The sequence below is a fragment of the Hyla sarda genome, chromosome 1 (genome assembly GCF_029499605.1).
Source record: "Hyla sarda isolate aHylSar1 chromosome 1, aHylSar1.hap1, whole genome shotgun sequence".
Taxonomy (NCBI): Eukaryota; Metazoa; Chordata; class Amphibia; order Anura; family Hylidae; genus Hyla; species Hyla sarda.
In genome coordinates this window covers 590,928,896-590,956,529 of record NC_079189.1, presented here as the reverse complement: position 1 = coordinate 590,956,529, position 27,634 = coordinate 590,928,896, and the positions used below count along the sequence as shown (strand labels likewise).

The 27,634-nt window shown below is 42.6% G+C and overlaps 1 protein-coding gene and 1 long non-coding RNA gene across 4 annotated transcripts in view; one reads left to right on the top strand and one right to left on the bottom strand.

Moving 5' to 3' along the window:
- Positions 1-7,921, bottom strand: part of LOC130295456 (uncharacterized) — a 76,240-nt gene extending 68,319 nt beyond the window's left edge. Inside the window, exons 1-2 of the long non-coding RNA XR_008848835.1 lie at positions 7,894-7,921; positions 1,026-1,106 (exon numbers count right to left, since the gene is read on the bottom strand). This is a non-coding gene — a long non-coding RNA (uncharacterized LOC130295456). The remainder of the gene's footprint in view (positions 1-1,025; positions 1,107-7,893) is intronic.
- Positions 1-27,634, top strand: part of EGFLAM (EGF like, fibronectin type III and laminin G domains) — a 167,153-nt gene that overhangs the window by 115,965 nt on the left and 23,554 nt on the right. For all 3 annotated transcript variants that reach the window (XM_056546224.1, XM_056546215.1, XM_056546231.1), the window contains 7 exons: positions 312-427; positions 7,637-8,003; positions 14,801-14,901; positions 16,198-16,298; positions 18,470-18,614; positions 24,659-24,848; positions 24,943-25,068. In XM_056546224.1, the coding sequence (XP_056402199.1) occupies positions 312-427; positions 7,637-8,003; positions 14,801-14,901; positions 16,198-16,298; positions 18,470-18,614; positions 24,659-24,848; positions 24,943-25,068 (1,146 nt within the window). The remainder of the gene's footprint in view (positions 1-311; positions 428-7,636; positions 8,004-14,800; positions 14,902-16,197; positions 16,299-18,469; positions 18,615-24,658; positions 24,849-24,942; positions 25,069-27,634) is intronic.

Below are 27,634 nucleotides of genomic sequence, written 5' to 3'. Positions count from 1 at the left end.
AAGGCGTTGAAAGTGTATACGAGGTTATAAAAAGCAGGAAATAAATACAGTGGAGGAGGGGACATAATGTCGGCATCGATCAGCCTTTTGAGGCAAAGTCTTTGCCTAGCACAATGCCTATTATAGATGGAGTAATTGAATTCACTTTCTGTGCTCATTGTATTGAGTGAAAGTATATCTGAAATGTTTCTCTATGCTGATGGACGATCCTCAGGCATCAGTTCTGTTCTATCGTAGTGCACCCTATAGTTCTTCGGCGTCATTTTCGTCTCCTTACAGAAAAGTCTTAAGTGTTGCCTCTTTTATTGCAGGGAGCGACGAACTTGGATCTGGAGGATATGTGGATGGATACGTTACAGAACCTAAAATAGGTGACGATGATGGCTACAATATTGATGACTCTGATTACGATATATATATAGATGATGTAAGTCAAAGTCCTATCTATATCGCTTTTATATTATTACAATATTGCCTACTGGGACTTTAAGCTAATGGAAACTTAGCCTAGGCTTCTAATAGGTATGGAAGCCCTGGTGGTCCTATGTTTTTCACAGAAGCGTAATCTGTAATCCATACAGAATCTGTAACCGCACTCTGCTGACCAGGTGGTGACTGCTATCTCTGCATCCCGTATGGCCCATATTCAGACAAGTTACATTTACTTATTCTCTGTCTTGGCCATGACCAATAAGCTCCATAGGAAACCAGCCTGACAGCTCCAAGAAATCAATGTGTCACTGAGGACCATACAGTCCCTAATTACTTTAGGACAGAGCGAGAGAGGACTAAGTCATTTACAGTAGGGTCTATCCAAGTGTAAGGTCTTAAAGGGGTACTCCGCCCCTAGACAAAGGATAGGGGATAAGATGTCTGATCGCGGGGGTCCCGCTGCTGGGGACCCCCTCGATCTTGGCTGCCCCCTCCCATAGACTTGCATTGAGGGTGTGTGGCCGTGACATCCCGGGTGGGGCACGGCCACGTTTTACATCATGTGGACAGCCGGGTGCATGTGCTTCACTTACCTGGGGAAGGTTTGACACCAGAATGCATTTCTAAGTCTAAGGTGATGTTATGTTGCTCCAACACCAAGATATTCACCTCACCTGTTGTAATAAATACATTTTCATTTGATTACCTACATTTTATACATTCAAAATCAATTGATTGCTACTATACCATAAAATTACCTATAAATAACTATAAATATACATTTATATAAAAGTTTCCTACATGCTATAAAAATACATGTATATCTAAAATTCATTATTATCATAAATAGTTATACCCTTAATATCAATAAATGCATCAACATTTTTTTTAATATCAACATACTAACTAATTCAATTTCATAAGCAGAATAGAAGGCCTGATGTCATTTAGCACAGGGAAATGTCAGCCTGTAAAAACAACTAACATATATACTGTATGTACAGTAAGCACATATAACATTTTAAAAAAAATTATATAAACTACTGTTCATTCTTTAAAACAGATTCTTAACTCTAATTTAAACCTTTAGGCATTTAGCTTAAAAATGTAACACAATTTTCAAAAATCTCCCCACACTTTATTTACATCTTAATTTTCTGCAGGTGTATACTCCTATCTTTTTACCTCCTTTACTTCTATTGTATGTTCATATTTATTTCTCAGATAGGCGGAAGCTTACTTTTTTTTTGAGGTTTTGGATCTCCTAAAGGTGACTTTTTGTTTTGTTTTGTTTTTTTCCTCAAATTTTTCTTGTAATACTGGCTCCAAATAGAGATAACTCCATTTTTTACTAGTATATTTTTGAATTCCCTGTGACAAACATTGTATGTTGTTAGGAAAGCATTTGGAAATGTATTTTCCTCACCACTTTTTCCCCCGTCATCACGTCTTATTGATTTTCCAAGACATTTGTCATGAGACAAATTTTTAGTACATTGTTCACATGCATCTCCCTTAAGTAGTTTCTATCTATAACTCTTTTACCGATAGTACTATGTTGTTCATTTAGTACTTTTGTATTTGAGCAGTTCCCCCCTTATCCTCTCATCTGGCCATAGGGAATGTTTATCTTCCAGGGTCTATAGCAACAGCTTGAAAATTCAAAATCTGCATCAGCTTGTTTGAAATGTGTTTCTGTGTGTATTTCACTGTTTTCAATATACATTCTTAAATATAGAAATACAATTTAGTCATTGTTGATTTAAGATGTAAATTTAGGCCCCACTTATTGATGTTCATTTTGAAAATAAATTCCCTCTTTCCTGTGATCCATATCAGATTAGGAGAATATCATCTATAAATCTTTTATAGAGGAACACAATTTTATTCTTCACTCATCTTTGCTTAAAGGCCTCCATGTAAAAATTGGCATAACATGGGACAAATGTTGTCCCCATTGCGGTGCCACTAGTTTGAATATAAAAATTCTCACCATGTATGGCTATAAACTAATCACATATCATTCCACTCTAATAGGTGGCTGGTTGCTAATTCGATTCCTGCTATAATAGGGTGCTCTAGTGGTCTAGTAAGGCTTTTGTTTTTTTTTTTTAGGGTGAAAGTAAAAACATACTGTAATGCCCTTCCTTACTATTATATGGTCTCTCTCTTTTTTTTATTTTTACTACCCCCTAAAGGATATAAGTACACTAGAAAAAAGCGTTTGTAGGATTACCAAAAATGTAACTTGATTAATAATGAATAAAATCACTTAAAATACATATAAGAAAAAGGGGGGGGGGGGGGTTGCCTGAAAACCAGGATTAGAGAGAATAACCAGTATGACACTGGAATAAAAGGTAAGGGATCACAAGATATCCAAAATAATGTTGGCTTCTAAAGTGACAGTGCCAGTGCATGTAACAAGTAACAGTAACATATAGCATGTGACAACACATTATTGTACAATACAAATACCAAGTGGCTGGAGAGGTAGTAAATCGTGGGCCCTTGCTGCCCGACGTTTCGCCAGGGGGATGGCCCGGAAGAAGCCATCTCCCTGGTGAAACGTCAGGCACTGAGGGCCCACGATTTACTACCTCTCCAGCCACTTGGTATTTGTATTGTACAATAATGTGTTGTTATCATTAATAAAGTTACATTTTTAATAATCCTACAAACGCTTTTTTCTTGTGTATTTATGTTCTGATTTAGCGTGGGATTTTGTTACCTATATAAGGGAATCCTTTTGTGGTTACCCCCTAAAGGAGCATTATGGAAAAAACCTTGCAACTCTTTTTTTTTTTGTATATATCAGTTGGATCGGTTTCTATCTGTTTATAGTATGAAGTTTCAGACAATATTCCTAAGGACTCCTCCCCGTAATATTCTTTATCTATTATTGCAACTCTTCCTACTTTTTCAGCGTAACTTTGACTATCTCAATGTTAGTAGAGAACACTGCTAACACTGCAATTGGTAAAAAATTGGCGTGACCAATAATTAAGGTGGAGGATGAGAGTTTGTTGGATTCTCTGTACAGTGGGGCAAAAAAGTATTTAGTCAGCCACCAATTGCAAGTTTTCCCACTTAAAAAGATGAGAGGCCTGTAATTGTCATCATAGATATACCTCAACTATGAGAGACATGAGAAAAAAAATCCATAAAATCACAATGTCTGATTTTTAAAGAATTTATTTGCAAATTATGGTGGAAAATAAGTATTTGGTCAATAACAAAAGTTCATCTCAATACTTTGTTATATACCCTTTGGTTGGCAATGACAGAGGTGAAATGTTTTCTTTAAGTTTTCACACACTGTTGCTGGTATTTTGGCCCATTCCTCCATGCAGATCTCCTCTGGAGCAGTGATGTTGTTACGCCGAGCGCTCCGGGTCCCCGCTCCTCCCCGGAGCGCTCGCAGCATCCTCTCATTCGCAGCGCCCCGGTCAGACCTGCTGACCGGGTGCGCTGCAATATCACTCCCAGCCGGGATGCGATTCGCGATGCGGGAGGCGCCAGCTCGCGATGCGCGTCCCGGCTCCCGTACCTGACCCGTTCCCCGTCTGTCTTGTCCCGGCGCGCGCGGCCCCGCTCCTTAGGGCGCGCGCGCGCCGGGTCTCTGCAATTTAAAGGGCCACTGCGCCACTGATTGGTGCAGCAGGCTTAATCAGTATGTTCACCTGTGCACTCCCTACTTATACCTCACTTCCCCTGCACTCCCTCGCCGGATCTTGTTGCCATTGTGCCAGTGAAAGCGTTTCCTTGTGTGTTCCTAGCCTGTGTTCCAGACCTCCTGCCGTTGCCCCTGACTACGATCCTTGCTGCCTGCCCTGACCTTCTGCTACGTCCGACCTTGCTCTTGTCTACTCCCTTGTACCGCGCTTATCTTCAGCAGTCAGAGAGGTTGAGCCGTTGCTGGTGGATACGACCTGGTTGCTACCGCCGCTGCAAGACCATCCCGCTTTGCGGCGGGCTCTGGTGAATACCAGTAGCAACTTAGAACCGGTCCACCAACACGGTCCATGCCAATCCCTCTCTGGCACAGAGGATCCACCTCCAGCCAGCCGAATCGTGACAGATGTTTTGGGGCTGTCGCTGGGCAACACAGACTTTCATCTCCCTCCAAAGGTTTTCTATGGGGTTGAGATCTTGAGACTGGCTAGGCCACTCCAGGACCTTGAAATGCTTCTTATGAAGCCACTCCTTTGTTTCCCGGGCGTGAGTTTAGGATCATTGTCATGCTGAAAGACCCAGCCACGCTTCATTTTCAATGCCCTTGCTGATGGAAGGAAGTTTTCACTCAAAATCTCACAATACATGGCCCCATTCATTCTTTCCTTTACACGGATCAGTCGTCCTGATACTATTGCTGAAAAACAGCCCCAAAGCATGATGTTTCCACCCATGAATCACAGTAGGTTTGGTGTTCTTTGGATGCAACTCAGCATTCTTTCTCCTCCAAACACACCGAGTTGAGTTTTTACCAAAAAGTTCTACTTTGGTTTCATCTGACCATATGACTAGAGATGAGCGAACTTACAGTAAATCCGATTCGTCACGAACTTCTCGGCTCGGCAGTTGATGACTTTTCCTGCATAAATTAGTTCAGCTTTCAGGTGCTCCAATGGGCTGGAAAAGGTGGATACAGTCCTAGGAGACTCTTTCCTAGGACTGTATCCACCTTTTCCAGCCCACCGGAGCACCAGAAGGCTGAACTAAGTTACGCAGGATAAGTCATCAACTGCCGAGCCGAGAAGTTCGTGACGAATCGAATTTACTGTAAGTTCGCTTATCTCTACATATGACATTCTACCAATACTCTTCTGGATCATCCAAATGCTCTCTAGCAAACTTCAGACAGGCCTGGACATGTACTTGCTTAAGCAGGGGGACACATCTGGCACTGTACGATTTGAGTCCCTGGTGGCAGTGTGTGTTACTGATTGTAGCCTTTGTTACTTTGGTCCCAGCTCTCTGCATGTGATTCACTAGGTCCCCCTGTGTGGTTCTAGGATTTTTTCTCACCGTTCTTGTGATCATTTTGACACCACGGGGTGAGATCTTGCGTGGAGACCCAGATTTAGGGAGATTATTAGTGGTCTTGTATGTCTTCCATTTTCTAATAATTGCTTCCACAGTTGATTTCTTTACACCAAGCTGCTTGCCTATTGCAGATTAAGTCTTTCCAGCCTGGTGCAGGTCTATAATTTTGTTTCTGGTGTCCGACAGCTCTTTGGTGTTGGCCATAGTGGAGTTTGGAGTGTGACTGAGGTTGTGGACAGGTGTCTTTTATACTGATAACAAGTTCAAACAGGTTACAGGTCTGTGAGAGCCAGAAATCTTGCTTGTTTGTAGGTGACCAAACTTATTTTCCACCATAATTTGCAGATAAATTCTTTAAAAATCAGACAATGTGATTTTATTTTATTTTTTGTCTCATTATTTCTCTCATAGTTGAGGTATACCTATGATGAAAATTACACAATTGGTGGCTGACTAAATACTTTTTTTGCCCCGCTGTACATGATCTTGAATATGAATGCAGGAAATAAGCAATATAAAATATATAAAAACACATTTTTACATTTAAAGTGACTAAAGAGAATCTGGAACAATTTTATATACAGTACAAGGACATTTACACGCAGGTGATGTAAGGTTGTTGAGGGGACACACTGCTTAAAGGGGTACTCCGGTGGAAAGCTTTTTTTTTTTTTTTTTTTTTTTTTTTTTAATCAAATGATGCCAGAAAGTTAAACAGATAGGTAAATTACTTCTATTTAAAAAATCTTAATCCTTCCAGTACTTATTAGCGGCTGTATGCTCCAGAGGAAATTATTTTCTTTTGGGATTTCTTTTCTGTCACATCCACAGTGCTCTCTGCTGACACCTCTGTCCATGTCAGGAACTGTCTAGAGCAGGATAAAATACCCATAGCAAACATATGCTGCTCTGGACAGTTCCTAATAAATACTGGAAGGATTAAGAATTTTTAATAGAAGTGATTTACAAATCTGTTTAACTTTCTGGCACCAGTTGATAAAAAAAAAAAAAAAAAAATTAAGTTTTCCGAAGTACCCCTTTAAGACAAGAAGAATGTATTGTTGTAATGCAAGACTTCTGTTCAATACCTTTAACCTTTACCAAGAGCATCTGAGAGGCGAATGTGTATTGAAGCGAAGTCTTAAACTAATTTGCTGTCTAAGTTGACATATAAGAGCATTTGCTCCCATAGCATGATATGAAGTGACCTGCACCTCCAGGGTGATATACAAGATTGCAAAAAAAAAGTTAAAAGATAGTTCAGGGAGGAGTTTCACATATACAAAAAAATCCTTAAATGGTCACTAATGTTTCCAACTACTTCCCTCCATGTAATAGTCTTTATGATCTGTATGATATTTACCAAAATGGCTCCTTACCCCCAAAAGGCCCTAAGCTGTTGGCCAATAGGTGTCTCACCAAAAGGTGTTGCAGCAATAGTTTTCTGCTATCACAGAATCTTGCAAACCCCCTTATCCCTCCACATGCCATCTATAGTAGTGTACAATAAATCATCCCCGAAAAAACACTGTCAGCCTGTCCATTACACTTCAACCAGTAATATGTCATGGAATAGCAGAGAGGAATAGGTGATCTCTCGCGATATGGCAGTAAAGTAAGGGAAGTAGGTCCCAGTGTGAGTACTTCTGGCAAACAGACACCTGCGACCTGAAATGGAGAGATGAGAAATAGCTGTGTACCATAGAAGGGGTTCTCAGCAATGAGAGTCCAATTATCCCCTTGTTACCACTAGAGTTAAAGGGGTACTCCGGCCCTAAGACATCTTATCCCCTATCCAAAGTGATGTCACGCCCCGCCCCCATGTGATGTCACGCCCCTCCCCCCGCTATGCAAGTCTATGGGAAGGGCGTGACATCACATGGGGGCGGAGTCGTGATGTCACGATACTCCGACCCCGTGGTCGGCACCCAGCAGTTTGTGAGCTGGCAGCGCGGTGTGCATCTCAAAGAGGTGGGTGCCGATTGCAAAATTGCAGGGTCTTCAGCGGCGGGACCCCCGCTGTCAGACATCTTATCCCCTATCCTTCGGATAGGGGATAAGATGTCTTAGGGCTGGAGTACCCTTTGACAAAATATTACAGGTTAAAAGCTTTTTTGGGGGACAGGTACTTTTTAAGTCGATATTAATGTCTCCACAGGTCCGACCACTTTCTCGCATCAGAGGAGGGAATAAGAAGGTTGTAATAGAAAGCAAGATGACACCAGGGACCTATACAAAGATAATCCCTCTGAGTACTACAGCTGCCGCTGTGACTACAGCTTCTATGGCAAAACCATCAACAAATCCCCCAACTACTGCTACCACTGCCACCACCACCACCACCACCAGAGCCACCACCACAAGGCCTGCTAAGAAAAACGCGATGGTTGCTCCTCCGAGACTCTTCGATCTGACCTGTGAGGAGACCGTCTGTCCGGCCGATAGCTTCTGTCTTAATGACTATGACCGCGGGGGCTCCCAGTGCCACTGTAACCTCGGGAGAGGAGGAGAGACATGTGAGCAAGGTAGGTTCCTATTTTGTACTGTACTTCAGATGTTGAACAATTTTGCTGATTACTTGAGCTACTTTATTGTACTGACCTGGGGATATAGGGGAATTTTCCTCTCCAGTTGTGCTTAAAGGGGTACTCTGCTGCTCAGCGTTAGGAACAAACTGTTCCAAACGCTGGAGCCAGCATCTGGTGCTCATGATGTCATAGCCCCACCCCCTCAATGCAAGTCTATGGGAGGGGGCGTGGCAGCCGTCATGCCCCCTCCCATAGACTTGCATCGAGAGGGCGCGGCTATGACGTCACAAGCTCCCTGCGCCGGCTCCAGCGTTCGGAACAGTTTGTTCCAAATGCTGAGCAGCGATGTCCCTTTAAAACTTAAAGGGGTATTCCAGGAAAAAAAAATATATTTTTTTATCAACTGGCTCCAGAAAGTTAAACAGATTTGTAAATTACTTCTATAAAAAAATCTTGTTTTCTGTCTGGCAACAGTGCTCTCTGCTGACATCTCTGCTTGTCTCGGGAACTGCACAGAGTAGAAGAGGTTTGCTATGGGAATTTGCCTCTAAAATGGGTGGTTCCCGAGACATGTGTCATCAGAGAGCACTTAGACAGAAAAGATCAACTCAACTTCAGCAGCTGATAAGTACTGAAAGGAATAAGATTTTTTGATAGAAGTAATTTACAAATCTGTTTAAAGGGGTATTCCAGGCAAAAACTTTTTTTTTATATATCAACTGGCTCCGGAAAGTTAAAAAGATTTGTAAATTACTTCTATTAAAAAAATCTTAATCCTCCCAATAGTTATTAGCTACTGAAGTTGAGTTGCTGTTTTCTGTCTAACTGCTCTCTGATGACTCACGTCCCGGGAACTGTGCAGTTCCTATGTGGATATTCTCCCATCATGCACAGCTACCGGGACATGACATCATCATTGAGCAGTTAGACAGAAAACTTCAGAAGCTAATAACTATTGGAAGGATTAAGATTTTTTAATAGAAGTAATTTACAAATCTGTTTAACTTTCCGGAGCCAGTTGATATATATAAAAAAGTTTTTGCCTGGAATACCCCTTTAAATTTCTGGAGCTAGTTGATAAATAAAAAACAGTTTTTTCCTGGATAACCCCTTTAATTCTGAATTTTGCTGGTTTACTGATACCAGGGAGCAGTGCTTCATGGGATTTTAGATGACAGTTACACAGTTAAAATGGGCTGTCCTGGGAAGACAACCCCCTCCATGTGCCCTATTTGGGCAAATCCAGTGCTCGGAGGTCCCTGTCAATGAGCCACAATAGAAAGCTGCTTTATAAGCCAAACATCCATATGTTCTATGGTCAGCCGCTGCATGTGTTGTAGACAATGTAAAGCACTGTAATATAATTACTTTATACAAATTCAAATAGAGAAAACAGACATGGTCGCACATCCACAACATGCACAATGATCTAAGGCTTCTCAGCAATATTTATTAAACTAACAGGTGGTTAGTGTACTTTATGATCATGAAGTGCAAGCCCACTCGCCACGTCACGGCCACCAGTAAGTAGGGGGTCCCTAATGTCCCTAGCATAAAATTGCGTAGCACTGAGCGGTAACACCCCTTTTTCACACTGGTGTTGTGCTGTGCGGCGTCCATTGCTGCCGCGTCGCCGTGTCTTTGGGGAGGCGCGGCCCTGGGACTGGTTTGAGTGTCATTGGGGCTGCTCTGCCAGTGGGTCGTCCCCCTGTGGGCACTGGTGTTGTGGCGGTGGTGGTCGCCGCTTAGTGCTACACCATTTAATGTAAGGGACTTTAGGGGCCCACTACTTACAGGTGGCCGTGACGTGGCTAGCGGGCTTGCACTTCATGATCATAAAGTACACTAACAACCTTTTAATTTAATAAATGTTGCTGAGAAGTCTTAGATCATTGTGCATGTTTTGGATGTGCGACCAGGTCTGTTTTCTCTATTTGAATTCATAATTACTTTATACGACAGACACCTATGGCAAAAGGGACAATTTCTGACTTATAAACAGAGTTCTGCTTTAAAGGGGTATTCCAGGATTTTTTTATTTGACTGTGCCACAGGGGCTGTAAAGTTAGTGTAGTTCATAATATAGTGTCTGTACCTTTATTTCACGGGGGTCTCACAATTCTTCTGTGATTTTTGCCCCAATGTTTATTTTTATCAGCATACAAAATGAGTGTTTTCCCAGGTTGCAGTGCAGCCCCAGACATTACATCACTAGACAGGTGATCAGAGGGAGTCTGTCTTTGGTTCAATGGGTGGAGCGACCGCTGGGTGATCGGGAGATCATTCTGCAAGAATTGTAGGTTTGCAACAGCTGGAGGCTGTTCAGAAAACACCACTGCATTGAAGGGAACACAGGTGTGCTTCAATGGGTGGGGTGGCTGATGTGTGGGAGGGGGAAAAAATGACCTCACACTTACAAACAAGGAATTATATGGGACATAAAGTTCGAGGGAGGGAACTCCAACAGGAAATAGCCGGTTCACAAAAAGATAGCCAGAGCATTTTGGTTGACTCAGGATATAGCCATTCAGCCTAGCCATTGGCAGGAAATCCCCCCCAGTTATAAGGACATTTAGGATTTTGCTCTTGTTATAGAGGGTAGAGATGTCTCAATCAGCATCCATCTTATGGGGAAGCTGTAGAGGACCAGTCGAAATCCTCCAAAAATACTTTTCCATTGAATGAATGACTCAATAGAATCTTTTAATACCCTGGTCCTTTCTCGGTTACCTTCAGAGGAAGATGAATGGTGGAACACACAATGGATAGATGGTTTGGGTTCACCAGAGCGGACTCCCTTCATTCTGCCTCATAGAAGGGGCCTTAAAGTGTACCTGTCAGATCCAACAAAAAACTTTTTTTTTTAATATATCACTCAGTACCTAATCCTGAGCATATACATCTAATTTTTATGTGTCTAGCACCTTTATTTTTTTATTACACTTTTAGTTTAGCTCACTAGTCTGAATTCCTCTCAAAGGGAAGGGGCGTGGCCTCACTGTGCAGGTCTCCGCCCCCTCCCTCAGTATGCTGTCTGCTCACATCTACCCTAGCATTAGCAAAACTACAACTCCCAGCTTGTCCTCACTGACAGTACCGGGACACAAGATGACAGTGGGAGGATTTTTCCTCGAGGTGTGAGCCCTGCGCTCACAGCTGTCAATCAAGGAAGTGTGTCCATGACCTAGGTGATGACGCATGTACACAGCAGGACTGGTATGTGTCCAAGCAGGCAGGGGGGGCAGTTGTTTGACTGGCTTTTTCAACATGAAAAACTGAAAATTTTCTAATGAAAGCAATTGCAAAACCTATTGGTTATACAAGCTTTACAACATATCACAAGTTTTTGTATCTGACAGTGCCCATTTAAGCTATGATGTCCATATGCACCCAAAAACTAGTATGACCGTCCAGCTTTATTTCTGTACGATTTTACAATTCACTCTTACTGACTGATATGCAGTTAGTCTGACCTGGGACTGATTTACCATGTGTTTATTCTGCGATCGATGTGGGCATAGTGACGGGTAATGGCTCTCCCACCACCTGCGGGCACATTGTATATATGAGATTACGCATGACCTTGCCTTTAGCATTTGCGGCATCTCCTAATCGATGAACCCTTTTATTTAATAGACATTAACTGTGCAGCCATCACCGTTAACTATTGATATTCCAGAACTAACTAAAGCAGGTCACACAACCCTTCCTGACTCCTGAATCACAAATGTACTAGATACAGCGCTGGTTTCCAAGATTGCAGAAGTCTACAGTCCTCATAAACTGGGCATCAACTTATATATTTATCAAGGTAGTCACCCAGCTTTCCTTGATTCTTGACTAGATATCTAGCAGTGCAGGACTGTGCAGAAAAATTCACACCCGCTTTAAAAGTACCTGTCACCAAATAAACTGTTCTAAACTAACCCAGGCTATGTTCCCTTACTACTCCTCCAGCCCTTAAAAACAATTTCAGAGCTTTAAAATGTAGTGTATCATACCTTTCTTCTTGCTCACAACAGTGCAGTTTCCCAGCAGGAGAAAGTGGGTGTTTCCCAGGAGGCATAACATCACCCAAGCCTGCTGGGGGACCACTTCCGCCCTCACATTGTTGCAGTGTGATGAGTAGAAGACCTCAGGCTCTGTGCATGTTTCAGTCTGTGATGTTATCCGTGAGGCTCTCCTACAGCTTTCAGTCTGTGCCGCTTTCTATCAGAATCTGTGGAGCTTTCACTTTCTGTGCAGCTGTCAATCAAGCTCAGTGCAGAGAAGCACTTCCCGAATTTGGACTCCTGCCAGGCCGGGAGGAGACCAAACTCACTGTATTAACTGTGGCTGGAAACAGAACAGAGCCACCTAGTGGCCGTTTTTTTTATTACATTTTAAACATATTTATGTTGATAATTTTAAAAGTAAGTGAATGGGAAAGTGTCTGCTAATTATACAAGGAACACTATATTAAAAGTTTTATTTGGTGACAGGTACTCTTTAAATCCATCCAGGCGTGCCTATACTCATTAGGTAAATATTGGTTTAATTCTCATGATTAAACTATGGCAACAACTTCCTGTGACCACGTTATTACTCAAATTGTGGTCAGACAAGAAGTAACATGGTTTCTATGTAAGGCTAGGTTCACATTGCCATTCGCATCCGAACCAGTAAAGGAGTACAATGGTGCTTTATTTATTAACCCTCTGTGCCCGGGCTGCAAAACAAACTTTAACTCACCTTCCTAGGTTCCCCTGTTGTGCCAATATCGGTACCCTGTTCTTTGGTCTCTGTTTTCTTCCCCTTCCTGCGGGACCGCGAGTCATGCTGCGCTCAGCGTATCACTGGCTGTAGCAATGTACCGCTGTGGCCGGTGATACACTGAGTGCAGCGTGGCTAACCGTCCCGCGTGAAGCGGAAGAAGACAGAGACCAGAGAACAAGGTACCGATATTGGCACAATGGGGGAACGTAGGAAGGGGAGTTAAAGTTTGTTCATTTTTTCAAGTAGTGTATTTTTGATCACTTTTTATATCATGAAAAAATGAATAAAAAACGATCAAAAAGCCCGATCAATACAAAAAATGGTACCGCTAAAAACTTCAGATCATGGCGCAAAAAATTAGCCCTCATACCATCCCATACACTGAAAAATAAAAAAGTTATAGGGGTCAGAAGAGGACAATTTTAAACATATACATTTTTGGGCATATAGTAATGTTTTTTTTCAGAAGTACGACAAAATCAATCCTATATAAGTAGGGCATCATTTTAATCGTATGGACCTACAGAATAAAGATAAGGTGTCATTATTACCGAAAAATTTACTCCATAGAAACGGAAGCGGATTTTTTTTTCCGTTCCGCCGTAGATTTTTGGGTAAAATAACGGATGTCTTTACAAAGTAGAATTGCTGGCGCAAAAAATAAGCCATCATGTGGATTTGTAGGTGCAAAATTTAAAGAATTATGATTTTTTAAAGGTAAGGAGGAAAGAACGAAAGTGCAAAAACTGAAAAACCCCCAGTCCTTAAGCAGTACTTATCAGCTCCTGTATGTTCCACAGGAATTTATTTTCTGTCTGACCACAGTGCTCTCTGCTGACACCTCTGTTCATGTCAGGAACTGTACAGAGCAGAAGAGGTTTGCTATGGGGATTTGCTCCTACTCTGGTACTCTGGACAGTTCCTAAAATGGACAGAGGTGTCAGCAGAGAGCACTGTGGTCAGTCAGAAAGGACTTCCTGTGGATCAAACAGCAGCTGATAAGAACTGGAAGGGTTAAGATTTTTAAATAGAAGTAATTTATCTGTTTAACTTTCTGGCACCAATTGTTTTTCTGGTATAAAAATAAATTGTATTTAAATAACACTTTTACTACAAAATAAACAATTTACTAATATAGTGTTAACACTAACTGTACTGGCTTGAGCATGCTTTTGCTTGTTTCACCCCTGACAGGAAGTTGCGTAGTCCTTTCATTGTCAGTGTGGTATTGTCTCAGCAGCTCCTAGGGCTTTCATCACCCTCTCCCTGTCATATACATCTTTATTGGGACATTTAGAAAAAAATGAGGTGTGTATACAGCATGCTGGATTGTGCTCAACAATGCCACAGGCAGCGGAGCAAACAGGGAATGAGTACCAGGTGCTGCAGGGAAAACAATGAATTCTGGAAATTGTAGTACTGAGCAACTTCTCAACCAGAAAGCAAAGGACCCCCAAAACAAATAGATTTTTGGTGGTAGACAGATAAGCAATGATATATGCTTCTGCAACATTTTCATTTTTTTTTTTTAGCTTTTTAGATTGGCATGTAGATAAAATTTATTAAACTTTTTTTTTTTAATCAACTGATGCCAGAAAGTTAAACAGATTTGTCAATTACTTCTATTTAAAAAAAATAAAAAAATAATCTTAATCCTTCCAGTACTTATTAGTGGCTGTATACTACAGAGGAAATTCTTTTCTTTTTGGATTTCTTTTCTGTCATGACCACAGTGCTCTCTGCTGACACCTCTGTCCATGTCAGGAACTGTCCAGAGCAGGAGAAAATCCCCATAGCAAACCTATGCTGCTCTGGGCAGTTCCTAAAATGGACAGTGGTGTCAGCAGAGAGCACTGTGGTCGTGACAGAAAAGAAATCCAAAAAGAAAAGAATTTCCTATGTAGTATACAGCCGCTAGTAAGTACTGGAAGGATTAAGAATTTTTAATAGAAGTAATTTACAAATCTGTTTAACTTTCTAGCACCAGTTTTCCACTGGAGTACCCCTTTAAGTTATCACATGATGTGTTTTTTTTTCAGATATTAACGTTCAGTATCCTCAGTTTTACGGTCACTCCTATATGACATTTGAGCCACTGAAAAACTCATACCAGACCTTCCAAATCACTGTGGAATTTAAGGTAAGATTTCTGAGGTAGGATTCCCTGGGGTTACAGATTTTAGAATCATATACTGTATATGTTTTATTTTTTTTATTTTTTTATTTTTTTTGTAGTTTTATTCAGATTTTATATGTAGAATTGTACACAGCTCATCCATATATATGAGTTACTGTTCAAAAATAGGACATTTAAAAGGGTTGTCCAGGAATAGAAAAGCAGAGCTAATTTCTTCCAGAAACAGCACCACCCCTGTCCTCAGGTTGTGCGTGGTATTGCAACTTGTCTCCATTCACTTCAGTGGTATTGAGCTGCAATACCACACACAACCTGAGGACAGGGGTGGTGCTGTTTCTGGAAGAAATTAGCTCTGCTTTTCTATTCCTGGAAAACCCATTTAAATAAACCAGACGCCTTAGTTATTTTTTCAGCCTTTATTATACTTTAGATCCGTGTCAACAAATGGGGAAGTTAGTTCTTTTTACAGCTTTATGGTTTATTCACACGTACAGTATTCTGCGCAGATTTTATGCGCAGGATTTTATGAGGCAGATTCCAATGTAAACTAAATGACTGAAGACCGCTTCAAATCCTGCGTATCAAATCTGTGCATCAAATCTGCGCAGAATACTGTACGTGTGAATAGACCCTTAAAGGGGTTCTCCACTGCCCCAGGGTTCGGAACGCTGGGTGTGGCTGCGGGGGTCGTGACGTCATGTCCACGCCCCTCGTGACATCACATCACGCCCCTCAATGCAAGTCTATAGGAGGGGGCGTGGCAGCTGCCACGCCCCCTCTTATAGACTTGCATTGCGGGGTCGTGACATCACGAGGGGCGTGGCTGTGATGTCACGACCCCCACATCCCGTACCCAGCGTTCGAAACAAAATGTTCTGAACGCTGGGGCAGTAGAGTACCCCTTTAAGCTAGAGAGAAATTGTGCAAGTAAGGAATGCTGGGATATTTCGGCTCAGAATTGTGGAAGGCTACATACCGGCTTGTTATGGCTTTACCAGTTTTGTATTTCTGTAGGTTGTGATCTTTTTTTATTATAGCGGTTGGACAGGGTAAGAAAAAACATGGCTGCTTTCTTCTCTAAACAGTGCCACACCCATCCATGGTTGTGTCTGGTATTGCGTCTTATCCTTATTGCAGTGAATGGGGCTGAGCCACAATACCACACTAAGGTATGGCGCTATTTCTGGAAGAAAGCAGCCATGTTTTTCTAATCCGGTACACCGCCCCCAAGGTCTAGTTATCAGTGTATTTGACATGGGACGACGTGCAGAACCTCATGTGTTCTATATCGCTTTTCAGGCTGAAGGTGACGATGGCCTGCTTCTCTACTGTGGCGAAAATGAGTATGGTCGGGGAGATTTTATGTCATTGGCCATTATTCGAAGGAGCGTCCAGTTCCGGTAAGTCTCATAGAGAAGACATTATGCGCCTAGTTGCTCTTTTTATTAGCATTTAAAGGAAAACTTTTTTTTATTTTTTTAAATCAGCTGGTGCCAGAAAGTTAAACAGATTTGTAAATTACTTCTATTAAAAAAATGTTAATCCTTCCAGTACTTATTAGCTGCTGAATACTACAGAGGAAATTCTTTTCTTTTCTCTCTGCTGACATCACGAGCACAGTGCTCTCTGCTGACATCTCTGTCCATTTTAGGAACTGTCCAGAGCAGCATATGTTTTCTATGGGGATTTTCTCCTACTCTGGACAGTTCTTAAAATGGACAGAGATGTCAGCAGAGAGCACTGTGGTCATGATGTCAGCAGAGAGCTCTGTGTTCCAAAAAGAAAAGAATTTCCTCTGTAGTATTCAGCAGCTAATAAGTACAGGAAGGATTAAGATTTTTTTTAATAAAAGTAATTTACAAATCTGTTTAACTTTCTGGCACCAGTTGATAAAATAATAATAATAATAATAATAATAATAATAATAAAGTTTTCCACCAGAGTACCCCTTTAAACAGGCTCAATTTCTGAAATGAATATATCCCTAAAATATATTCCTAGCAGTTGAAGCTCCATTTTTCTGAGCTCCATATCACCTGTATAGACATAGAGTTACATTATAATATTCTGTCTACCTGCATCCACCTCTAGGGGGAGCTTAGGAGCTAACTGCATACAGACAATATTTAGAATAATATATAAACAATATACAGTAATCTCCTCTGCTCCCCCTAGTGGTGGCTGTAGACAGAGGTTTATCATCTAATTTATAGAACCCTCCCTATTCAATCATTTTTTAGATGGTTGAGCTCCCGCATACTCATTGTTTTTGTATCATCTATTTTATGTCACAAGTGTTGATAGGTCGGGGTCTAGGTGTCCAGACCCCCATTGATCACTAAATAGAGCCAGGAGAAGCATGCAGCTGAGAGCTTCACTCCCTGGCTCGCTGCTCTACTTATCTTGTTGCAGTAGTCGCACTCCATAAACAATAGTATAGCATAGTATAGTAAAGTATATATACTTTATACTATACTATAGCATAACATAATAAAGTGCTCAGCTTCCCGTTGCGTTCAGTGGGGGTCTAAACCAATCAAAACTTTTCACACGTGTAGAGACTTTTCAAATCTTTTTTAAAGTGACAGTAATGCTTTAAATTCTCTAATATAATACTACTATATAGTTACACTTGCATACGGTTAATGTGTTGAACTCCATCATAAGACAGTTTGCAGTAAGATCCAGAGTTTCTGATAGTTGTGGCTGTAGACCAGTGTTTCCCAATCAGGGTGCCTCCAGCTGTTGCAAAACTACAACTCCCAGCATGCCCGGACAGCCTTTGGCTGTCCGGGCATGTTGGGAGTTGTAGTTTTGCAACAGCTGGAGGCACCCTGGTTGGGAAACACTGCTGCAGACAGACAGAATTTTGTCTATGCAGGGGGTTTGGAGCTCTGTGTCAGAAAAATCCCTGACCACTACAAAAACTATTAAAGGAAAATGGTTGCCCGTTCACCCGCACTATAACCCGATACACCAGATTACTTGCGCTCTGGAGGCGGGCCCGGCGGCTGGATTTAAATATTCCTAAGCATTGGTCACATGAGCGCTCAGTAGGCACGAGCGCTCACATGACCAGCGCTTAGGTATATTTAAATCCAGCCGGCGGGCCCGCCTCCAGAGCGCAAGTCAGCGCTGAAAGAGGGGGACCTTTAGAGGATCGGGGTTCCGGACTGCAGGTAGGTATAACTAGTGATGAGTGGCAGGGTCCATATCCGAATTCGTGATATTTCGCGAATATATTGACGATTATATTCGCTATGTTCGTTCACTTTTTTTTCCCAATTCGCATTGAAAATTTGCATAAAAATTTGCATGTGAAAAAAAAATAGTCATTACGAATATATAGCACTATACCCTAAATATTTGCGAAATCGCAAAGTGCCGATATTCGCAATAAAAATTGGCACTACAAATATTCATGCTCAACACTAGGTATAGCAGTCCAAGACCCCACATTAGTCTCCTGGTCACCCGCACTATGACCCGGTGTATGGGGTGCAGGTGACCGTTTTCCATTAAGAAACTAACCAGCACCTATTTAACACAAAACATGACATTTGTTCCCCAGGTATAACTGTGGTACTGGATCTGCAGTCATCACAAGTGACAGTAAGATCAAACCGGGATCATGGCACATTGTGACACTGTACAGAGAAGGTCTAAACGGGTGGATCAAGCTCGATAATGGAGCCGCAGTGTCTGGGAGATCACTGGTAAGATATGGAAAGAAAGGTTGGGTCAAAGTCTGTGGATAAAAGTCTATAGCAAGGCCCCTTATTGTCACCATGCCCATATAATACCGCTTCATGTACAATGGACAGTGCCATACACAGCTAAATAATGCTGCCAATCAATGCCTCAATGATAGTGCTAGATAGATAGATATGAGATAGATATGAGATAGATAGGAGGTAGATAGATAGATAGATAGATAGATAGATAGATAGATAGATAGATAGAAGAATGCAGCAGCACACTGTCAGCACAAAGATATAGGTGCAACATGAATATGCAGTTAAAACATGGAGAGCTATACAGCTATGGTGTAATAGATGCAAATGTGAAACTATGAAATAGTGAGGCACTTAGCTCGCAAATTTGTCTCCGCCGGCGGTCAAATAGCTTGGACCGTCCCACCGCGATAAGGTGGCCTCATTGGGACGGACCCTACACTGTAGGCCAGGTCCATATAATAGTTTGGTATCAACTAAAGTGCTGGCTGACTTATTCTTTGTCTGTATTGCACATACGGGGGAGTGGCTACCTCCATGTTGGCCTTGCACCCCACCCACCTCTATCAGGTGTGTATATAAGGTGTCTTGGATGTTCCAGACCCTGCCATGCTTACTGAACTGTTCACACAGAGGCATATTCACAGTGTAGGGTCCGTCCCAATGAGGCCACCTTATCGCGGTGGGACGGTCCAAGCTATTTGACCGCCGGCGGAGACAAATTTGCGAGCTAAGTGCCTCACTATTTCATAGTTTCACATTTGCATCTATTACACCATAGCTGTATAGCTCTCCATGTTTTAACTGCATATTCATGTTGCACCTATATCTTTGTGCTGGCAGTGTGCTGCTGCATTCTTCTGTTGCTGTATATCTAGCTTAGTAGCGTGCACCTGTAGGCCAGGTCCATATAATAGTTTGGTATCAACTAAAGTGCTGGCTGACTTATTCTTTGTCTGTATTGCACACACGGGGGAGTGGCTACCTCCATGTTGGCCTTGCACCCCACCCACCTCTATCAGGTGTGTATATAAGGTGTCTTGGATGTTCCAGACCCTGCCATGCTTACTGAACTGTTCACACAGAGGCATATTCACAGTGTAGGGTCCGTCCCAATGAGGCCACCTTATCGCGGTGGGACGGTCCAAGCTATTTGACCGCCGGCGGAGACAAATTTGCGAGCTAAGTGCCTCACTATTTCATAGTTTCACATTTGCATCTATTACACCATAGCTGTATAGCTCTCCATGTTTTAACTGCATATTCATGTTGCACCTATATCTTTGTGCTGACAGTGTGCTGCTGCATTCTTCTGTTGCTGTATATCTAGCCTAGTAGCGTGCACCTGTAGGCCAGGTCCATATAATAGTTTGGTATCAACTAAAGTGCTGGCTGACTTATTCTTTGTCTAGATAGATAGATAGATATGAGATAGATAGATATGAGATAGATAGATAGATATGAGATAGATAGGAGGTAGATAGATAGATAGATAGATAGATATGAGATAGATAGATATGAGATAGATAGATAGATATGAGATAGATAGATAGATAGATAGATATGAGATAGATAGATAGATAGATAGTTGATATGAGATAGATAGATAGATAGATAGATAGATAGATATGAGATAGATATATAGATAGATAGATATGAGATAGATAGATAGATAGATAGATATGAGATAGATAGATATGAGATAGATAGATAGTTGATATGAGATAGATAGATATGAGATATGTGGTGACACGTGGGTGCAAGATATACTTGTCAAATCGTGATACCAGGACACTGTTAACCTACACGGTCCAAGGTGGAGACAGCTTCTCCTGGGCCAGACACGGGGGCAATAAACACACCGATGCCTGGTTACAGATAAGGCTGCTTTCACACTATAAAAATACTTCCGTTATGAACGTCCGTTATAAAAAGCATGGAAACCGGCAGTTATACGGCCGGTACAAAATCACTAACGGCCATTAGAAAATCCCATTATAGTCTATGGGATTTTTCTAATAGCCGTTTTAACCAATTATCGCCCGGTATTAATAATGGCCGTTATTTTGTGATGGGCGAATGAACGGGAGAAATAGTGCTTGCACTAATTCTCCCGTTACTAACCCCCGTCACAAAATTACGGCATTTATTAATAACCAGGCTTTTTATAACGGGCGTTCATAACGGAAGTATTTTTATAGTGTGAAAGCAGCCTGTCTTTTTACTGAGGCAGGAGCAGATGGTATAATACTCACAGTACAGAGCAGAGTAGAAGGGATGCAGTATAACCTGTGGGAGCCCTATGGCCTTGCTGGGACTTATGGTACTTTTCACCCTCTTGAATTGACTTGCTATTAGATATGATAGGCTTGAGACTTGGAGATATTCCACGCTGACTAGGGTTCTGCTAAGATCCAATTTACTGACACCGCCAGGGTATGACCAACTCCTGTGTGGGGAACACTTGCAGAATGGCGGGGTTGATTTGATAAGTGATTTTCTTTAGGCTTCACCTCACACTTCTTCTGACTCCTTTCCACACTGCAGCTCACACGGAGCTCTGTACACAGCAGAAACTGAAACCAGTCTGGTACAACTCCTCCCCCTATTATTCAATTGTTTTTTCGTAGATCAACTTTCAAAGTTGTCTACTGTTTGGTTCACCGTACGCCTCTTTTTGCAGTGGAGCTGTATTTAATATTTGCGCACATTACATTTAGGCTAGGTTCACATGGCCGTTCTCTCCCGTCCTGATATTCTCCCGTTATTGATGCTAAACGGACCATACTAACAAACGGATGCAAAAAAAGATGCAAACTGATTCAACAGGACGCCATTTGTCTGCTATTTTAACAGACTATTTAAAAGGAAAAAAAAGGATATGTGGCATCCTGTTGCATCAGTTTATATCCTTTATTGTCCATTTGTGTAATTTTTTATTTTTTATTTTTTTCACATCTCTTTTGAGCATGCTCAGAAGTAATAACTGATCAAAAACCGATTGGAAAAAAATGATGCAAACGGATGACATTAAAGGCTCTTTTTTCCCATAGACTTCAATGTTAAAGAGTAGCTCCCACCATCTTTTTTTTTTTCTTCTGTCCCTACCTATTGGTAATCTATCCCTAACCCCCTCCCCCTTCTTGTGTTGCTGTGTTGTCCTCTCCCAGAAGCCGTCTCCCCAGCAGGCGCAACGTCACTGACGCGTGCTGGGCGCCGACTTCCGCCCTCACTTCATCTATGCTGCGCTCCTGTCGGGAGCGTGCATAGATGATCAGCGAATCGCACGGCAGGCTGCTCCGGGGTCTCCTCCTCCCTGTTTAGCAGTGCATGTGCTACCCAGGGAGGAGGAGTATAGGAGAAGCCTGCCTTGCAATATACACCTGCCGAGACCCGGGACCGAGATTTTGCATATAATGGACTTTATAAAAAACTGCTGTTGCTAAACTACAACTCCAAGCATGCCCATACAGCCAACAGCTTTATGGGCATGCTGGCAGTTGTAGTTTTGCAGCAGCTGGAGGCACCCTGATGATTACATGCCGGGTGCGGGGACGGGCTGCGCGCAAATCTAGGCAGCATATGCGCGCAGCCCCAGCGTTCACTGCGCTCGCTCCAGCCTGTCTGATTGACGGCAGGGAGCGAGCACAGGCTGAATGAATTAGCACCGATTGCAAGGCCGGCAACGGTCCGAATTCAAGCGTGACGTCACGCCAGGCTGCAGCCGGCCACTAGGAGGGAGACCCCTAGTGGCCGGTTTTTAAATGTAAAATAAACCACTTTAATAAAAAAAATAATAATGAAACTATATTAGAGATATGTTGTAGTACAGAAGTACTACAAAATATTTTAAAAAAAAAGTTGGTGACAGTGCCCATTTAAATTTATTATAAGTGGGGGTTTTTTCCCGCAAGGCTACACTACCTCATAGGACACTTACAAATGTGTCAGACTCCAGAGCACAAAGCTTAAAGGGTAACTCTCATTAAAATTTATTTTTGCTATTGCACTCCTTATGGTAAATAAAAAAATATTTCTAATATACTTTGTTTAAAAAATAAAATGACGTTTTCTATGTTTTATTTGCGCTTAAAAAAGCTCCAGAGCACATTTTCCCCCATCTTATACACAGATTTTGGACTGAAGTCCAAACACAGGAAGTGCAGCCTGGAGTACTGAGAGGGGTGTGTCCAACCAACAGCATATGGCCGTTAAGTGTGAGAGGAGCTATGATTGGATGAGGTTGGACACACCCCCCTCAGCACTCCAGGCTGCACTTCCTGTGTTTGTACTTCGGTCCTAAGTCTGTGTATAAGATGGGGGAAAATATGCTCTTGAGCTTTTTTAAGCGCAAATAAAACATAGAAAACTTCATTTTTTTTTAACAAAGTATATTAGAAATATCTTTTATTTACCATAAGGAGTGCAATAGCAAAAATTTATTTTAATGAGAGTGACCATTTAAACCTCGCTCTACAGCTCACTGGTTTCTATGATTGTGCAGAATTTATCAAGTCTGTGCACTGCGTAAGGCTTCTTTCACGCTGTCATTGTGACGCGGCAGTACGACGGACGTCAGGGAACACGTGGAGAATAGCGGGAAGAAAAATACATCATGCAACGTCTTTTTCTCCTGCTACTCCCGTCAAAAAACGACGACACCCGACGGACCCCATTATAGTAAATGGGATCTGTTGGGACTTGTTGTTGCCTGTTGTGCCCCTTCTGGATAATGGACGTTAAAGGCACAATGTCATCGTGCCCTAAAAATACACCAAGCAAACAGCGGTAAAATCTACACTACCTCACACCAACATTGATAAATGTCCCCCACTGACCCCAAAAGTACATGCAGTAAGGATATGTTTATATTTGTAGTGCATATTAGGGGTACACCCCCCCCCCCCCTCTTTATAGGGTGGCCACCTGGCCGGTATTTTTAATGCAATGTCCGGTATTTATCCGACCAATCCTTCAACTCCCGTAATGTTACACCAGTGTTTCCCAACCAGAGCGCCTCCAGCTGTTACAAAACTACAACTCCGGGAATGCTGGGAGTTGTAGTTTTGCAACAGCTGGAGGCACCCCTGGTTGGGAAACACTGACCTATACTATATACTACTATATAGTCCAACATGCTGGGAGTTGTAGTTTTCGTTTGGGGCAGCTGCTGAGCCACAGGCTGTATCAGGGCATGCTGGGAGTTGTAGTCAGTAACTAACTGCAACTCCTGAATTTAATTAAAAAAAAAGCAACCAAAAAGTCACATCAAAACAAAAATGGTACTGTTAAAAACTACAGATCGGGGGGCAAAAAATGAGCCCTCATACATCCCCGTATAAGGAGAAATAAAAAAAGTTATAGGGGTCAGAATAGGACAAAATTTCCCCCGAATATGTGTATCCTGTGATGTCACGCATATATAATTAATTATGCAAATTAGCATGGCCGGTAATTTTTGGGCAAGAAAGGTGGCAATGTCACAATGCCCTGTGACAATGCCCTGTGTCTTCATTGACAATAGTGACAATGCCCTTCAGTGACAATGCCCTGTGTCTTCATCACAATAGACTGATATAGTCATATATAGTGATGAGAGGCATAGGCCATATTCAAATTCGCGAAATTTCGCAAATATATGGACGAATATTCGTCCTGTATTCGCGAAATTCGCCTATTCGGTATATTCGCAGTTATTTTCGCATACGCGTATGCGGATAACTATCTACCTATCTATCTATTTTATCTATCTCCTAATATGCTTTAGTGATGATATTCGCGAATATAAGGATATTCGCAAATATTTGCATATTCACATATTCTCATATTTGCGAAAATTCGCTCTCCAGTCTAATACAGTAAATAGTATAGGAATGACGAATATTCATAATTGCGAATATATAGCGCTGTATTCGCCATATTCGCGAATATGTGAAATTCGCTATAAATATTCGAATTGCGAATATTCGCGCTCAACACTAATATAATAGAATATATAGATAACAGTTTGTGTTCCCCTCCACCAGGGTCAGTACAGTAAGATCACCTTCCGGACCCCCTTCTATCTGGGCGGTGCCCCCAGTATCTACTGGCTGGTGAAATCCGCAGGGACCAACCGGGGGTTTAAAGGCTGCGTCCAGTCTCTGTCTGTGAATGGCAGGAACATTGACATGAGACAGTGGCCCCTGGGGAAGGCCCTCAGCGGGGCCGATGTGGGTGAGTTACCATCATGTCAATATATCAGTGCTCTGTAATAACCTTTACCCATCATGTGACCTGGTATAACCCCCCCCCCGTCCGTTGTACACAGGTGACTGCAGCGTCGGGGTCTGTGACGAGGCTTCCTGTATTAATGGAGGGACCTGCACATCCAGGTCGGCCGACTCCTACATGTGTCTGTGTCCTGTTGGATTTCAGGGACGTCACTGCGAGGAAGGTGAGAGCGGCAGCGCTGCGAAGGATGGACCGGAATGCGCAAAAGTATAAGAAATGTCAGGCTTTAACCCCTTGGGGGAGATTTATCAAAACCAGAGGAAAAGTTCCCCAGTTGCCCATAGCAACCAATCAGATCACTACTTTCATTTCTAACAAGGCTTCTGCAAAATGAAAGTAGAGATCTGATTGGTTGCTATGGGCAACTGGGGAACTTTTCCTCTGGTTTTGATAACTCTCCCCCCTTGTGTTTTCATAGCCCCTAAACAGTGACCTACAATGGCGCCAGATTCTGCCTCCCACGTCTATGGTGTTTGTCCCCTCATTGCTTTCTACGAGCCTTAGGTCAATTCCACTTGTCTACCAACAATACGCCCAAAGGGTTAGGGTCAGGGTTAGGGTCAGGGTTAGGGGGGTTAACCCTTTAGTGCGCTACATTATTAACGTGTATGAAGGACAATACACAATTATCATTTACATTTCACTTCTCTACAGGACATTCCTTTATACTATTACATATATTCATCTACACACATTTGTTATCATTTTATTTGTTTTATACTGCTTTTTTTTTGGCCATACTGTTGGAATGGCCTTGTTTAGTGTATTGTAAAAATTCTTGAAAAATTAAATAAAAACCATTTGAACCTAACAATACCCCCAAAACGGCCAATGCCCCCCTAAATGTAAGAGGTTGGGTGGGGGGTGGGGGTTCTGCACAGATTCTAATACACCAATGCAGCGAAAGGCATTAATGCAAACAGGTCTGGGCCCCTTTCTTCAAGGGCCCCGGATCAGGAGCATCTATAGCAGTGTTTTCTGAACAGGGGGGGAGATTAATCACAAAAGAGTTGACCAGATGCCCATAGCAGCCGATACACAACCAGATACACAGCTCTGCTGCACCAGATACATTGATCACCAACACAGCTCTGCTGCACCACATACACAGATCACTAACACAGCTCTGCTGCACCAGATACACAGATCACCAACACAGCTCTGCTGCATCAGATACACAGATCACCAACACAGCTCTGCTGCACTAGATACACAGATCACCAACACAGCTCTGCTGCACCAGATACACAGATCACTAACACAGCTCTGCTGCACCAGATACACAGATCACCAACACAGCTCTGCTGCACCAGATACACAGATCACCAACACAGCTCTGCTGCACCAGATACACAGATCACCAACACAGCTCTGCTGCACCACATACACAGATCACTAACACAGCTCTGCTGCACCAGATACACAGATCACCAACACAGCTCTGCTGCACCAGATACACAGATCACTAACACAGCTCTGTTGCACCACATACACAGATCACTAACAGAGCTCTGCTGTACCAGATACACAGATCACCAACACAGCTCTGCTGCACCAGATACACATATCACCAACACAGCTCTGCTGCACCACATACACAGATCACTAACACAGCTCTACTGCACCAGATACACATATCATCAACACAGCTCTGCTGCACCACATACACAGATCACTAACACAGCTCTACTGCACCAGATACACATATCACCAACACCGCTCTGCTGCACCACATACACTGATCACCAACACAGCTCTGCTGCACCAGATACCCAGATCACCAACACAGCTCTGCTGCATCAGATACACAGATCACCAACACAGCTCTGCTGCACTAGATACACAGATCACCAACACAGCTCTGCTGCACCAGATACACAGATCACTAACACAGCTCTGCTGCACCAGATACACAGATCACCAACACAGCTCTGCTGCACCAGATACACAGATCACCAACACAGCTCTGCTGCACCAGATACACAGATCACCAACACAGCTCTGCTGCACCACATACACAGATCACTAACACAGCTCTGCTGCACCAGATACACAGATCACCAACACAGCTCTGCTGCACCAGATACACAGATCACTAACACAGCTCTGTTGCACCACATACACAGATCACTAACAGAGCTCTGCTGTACCAGATACACAGATCACCAACACAGCTCTGCTGCACCAGATACACATATCACCAACACAGCTCTGCTGCACCACATACACAGATCACTAACACAGCTCTACTGCACCAGATACACATATCATCAACACAGCTCTGCTGCACCACATACACAGATCACTAACACAGCTCTACTGCACCAGATACACATATCACCAACACCGCTCTGCTGCACCACATACACTGATCACCAACACAGCTCTGCTGCACCAGATACCCAGATCACCAACACAGCTCTGCTGAACCAGATACCCAGTTCACTAACACAGCTCTGCTGCACCACATACACAGATCACTAACAGAGCTCTGCTGTACCAGATACACTGATCACCAACACAGCTCTGCTGCACCAGATACACATATCACCAACACAGCTCTGCTGCACCACATACACTGATCACCAACACAGCTCTGCTGCACCAGATACACAGATCACCAACACAGCTCTGCTGCACCACATACACAGATCACTAACACAGCTCTACTGCACCAGATACACAGATCACCAACACCGCTCTGCTGCACCACATACACTGATCACTAA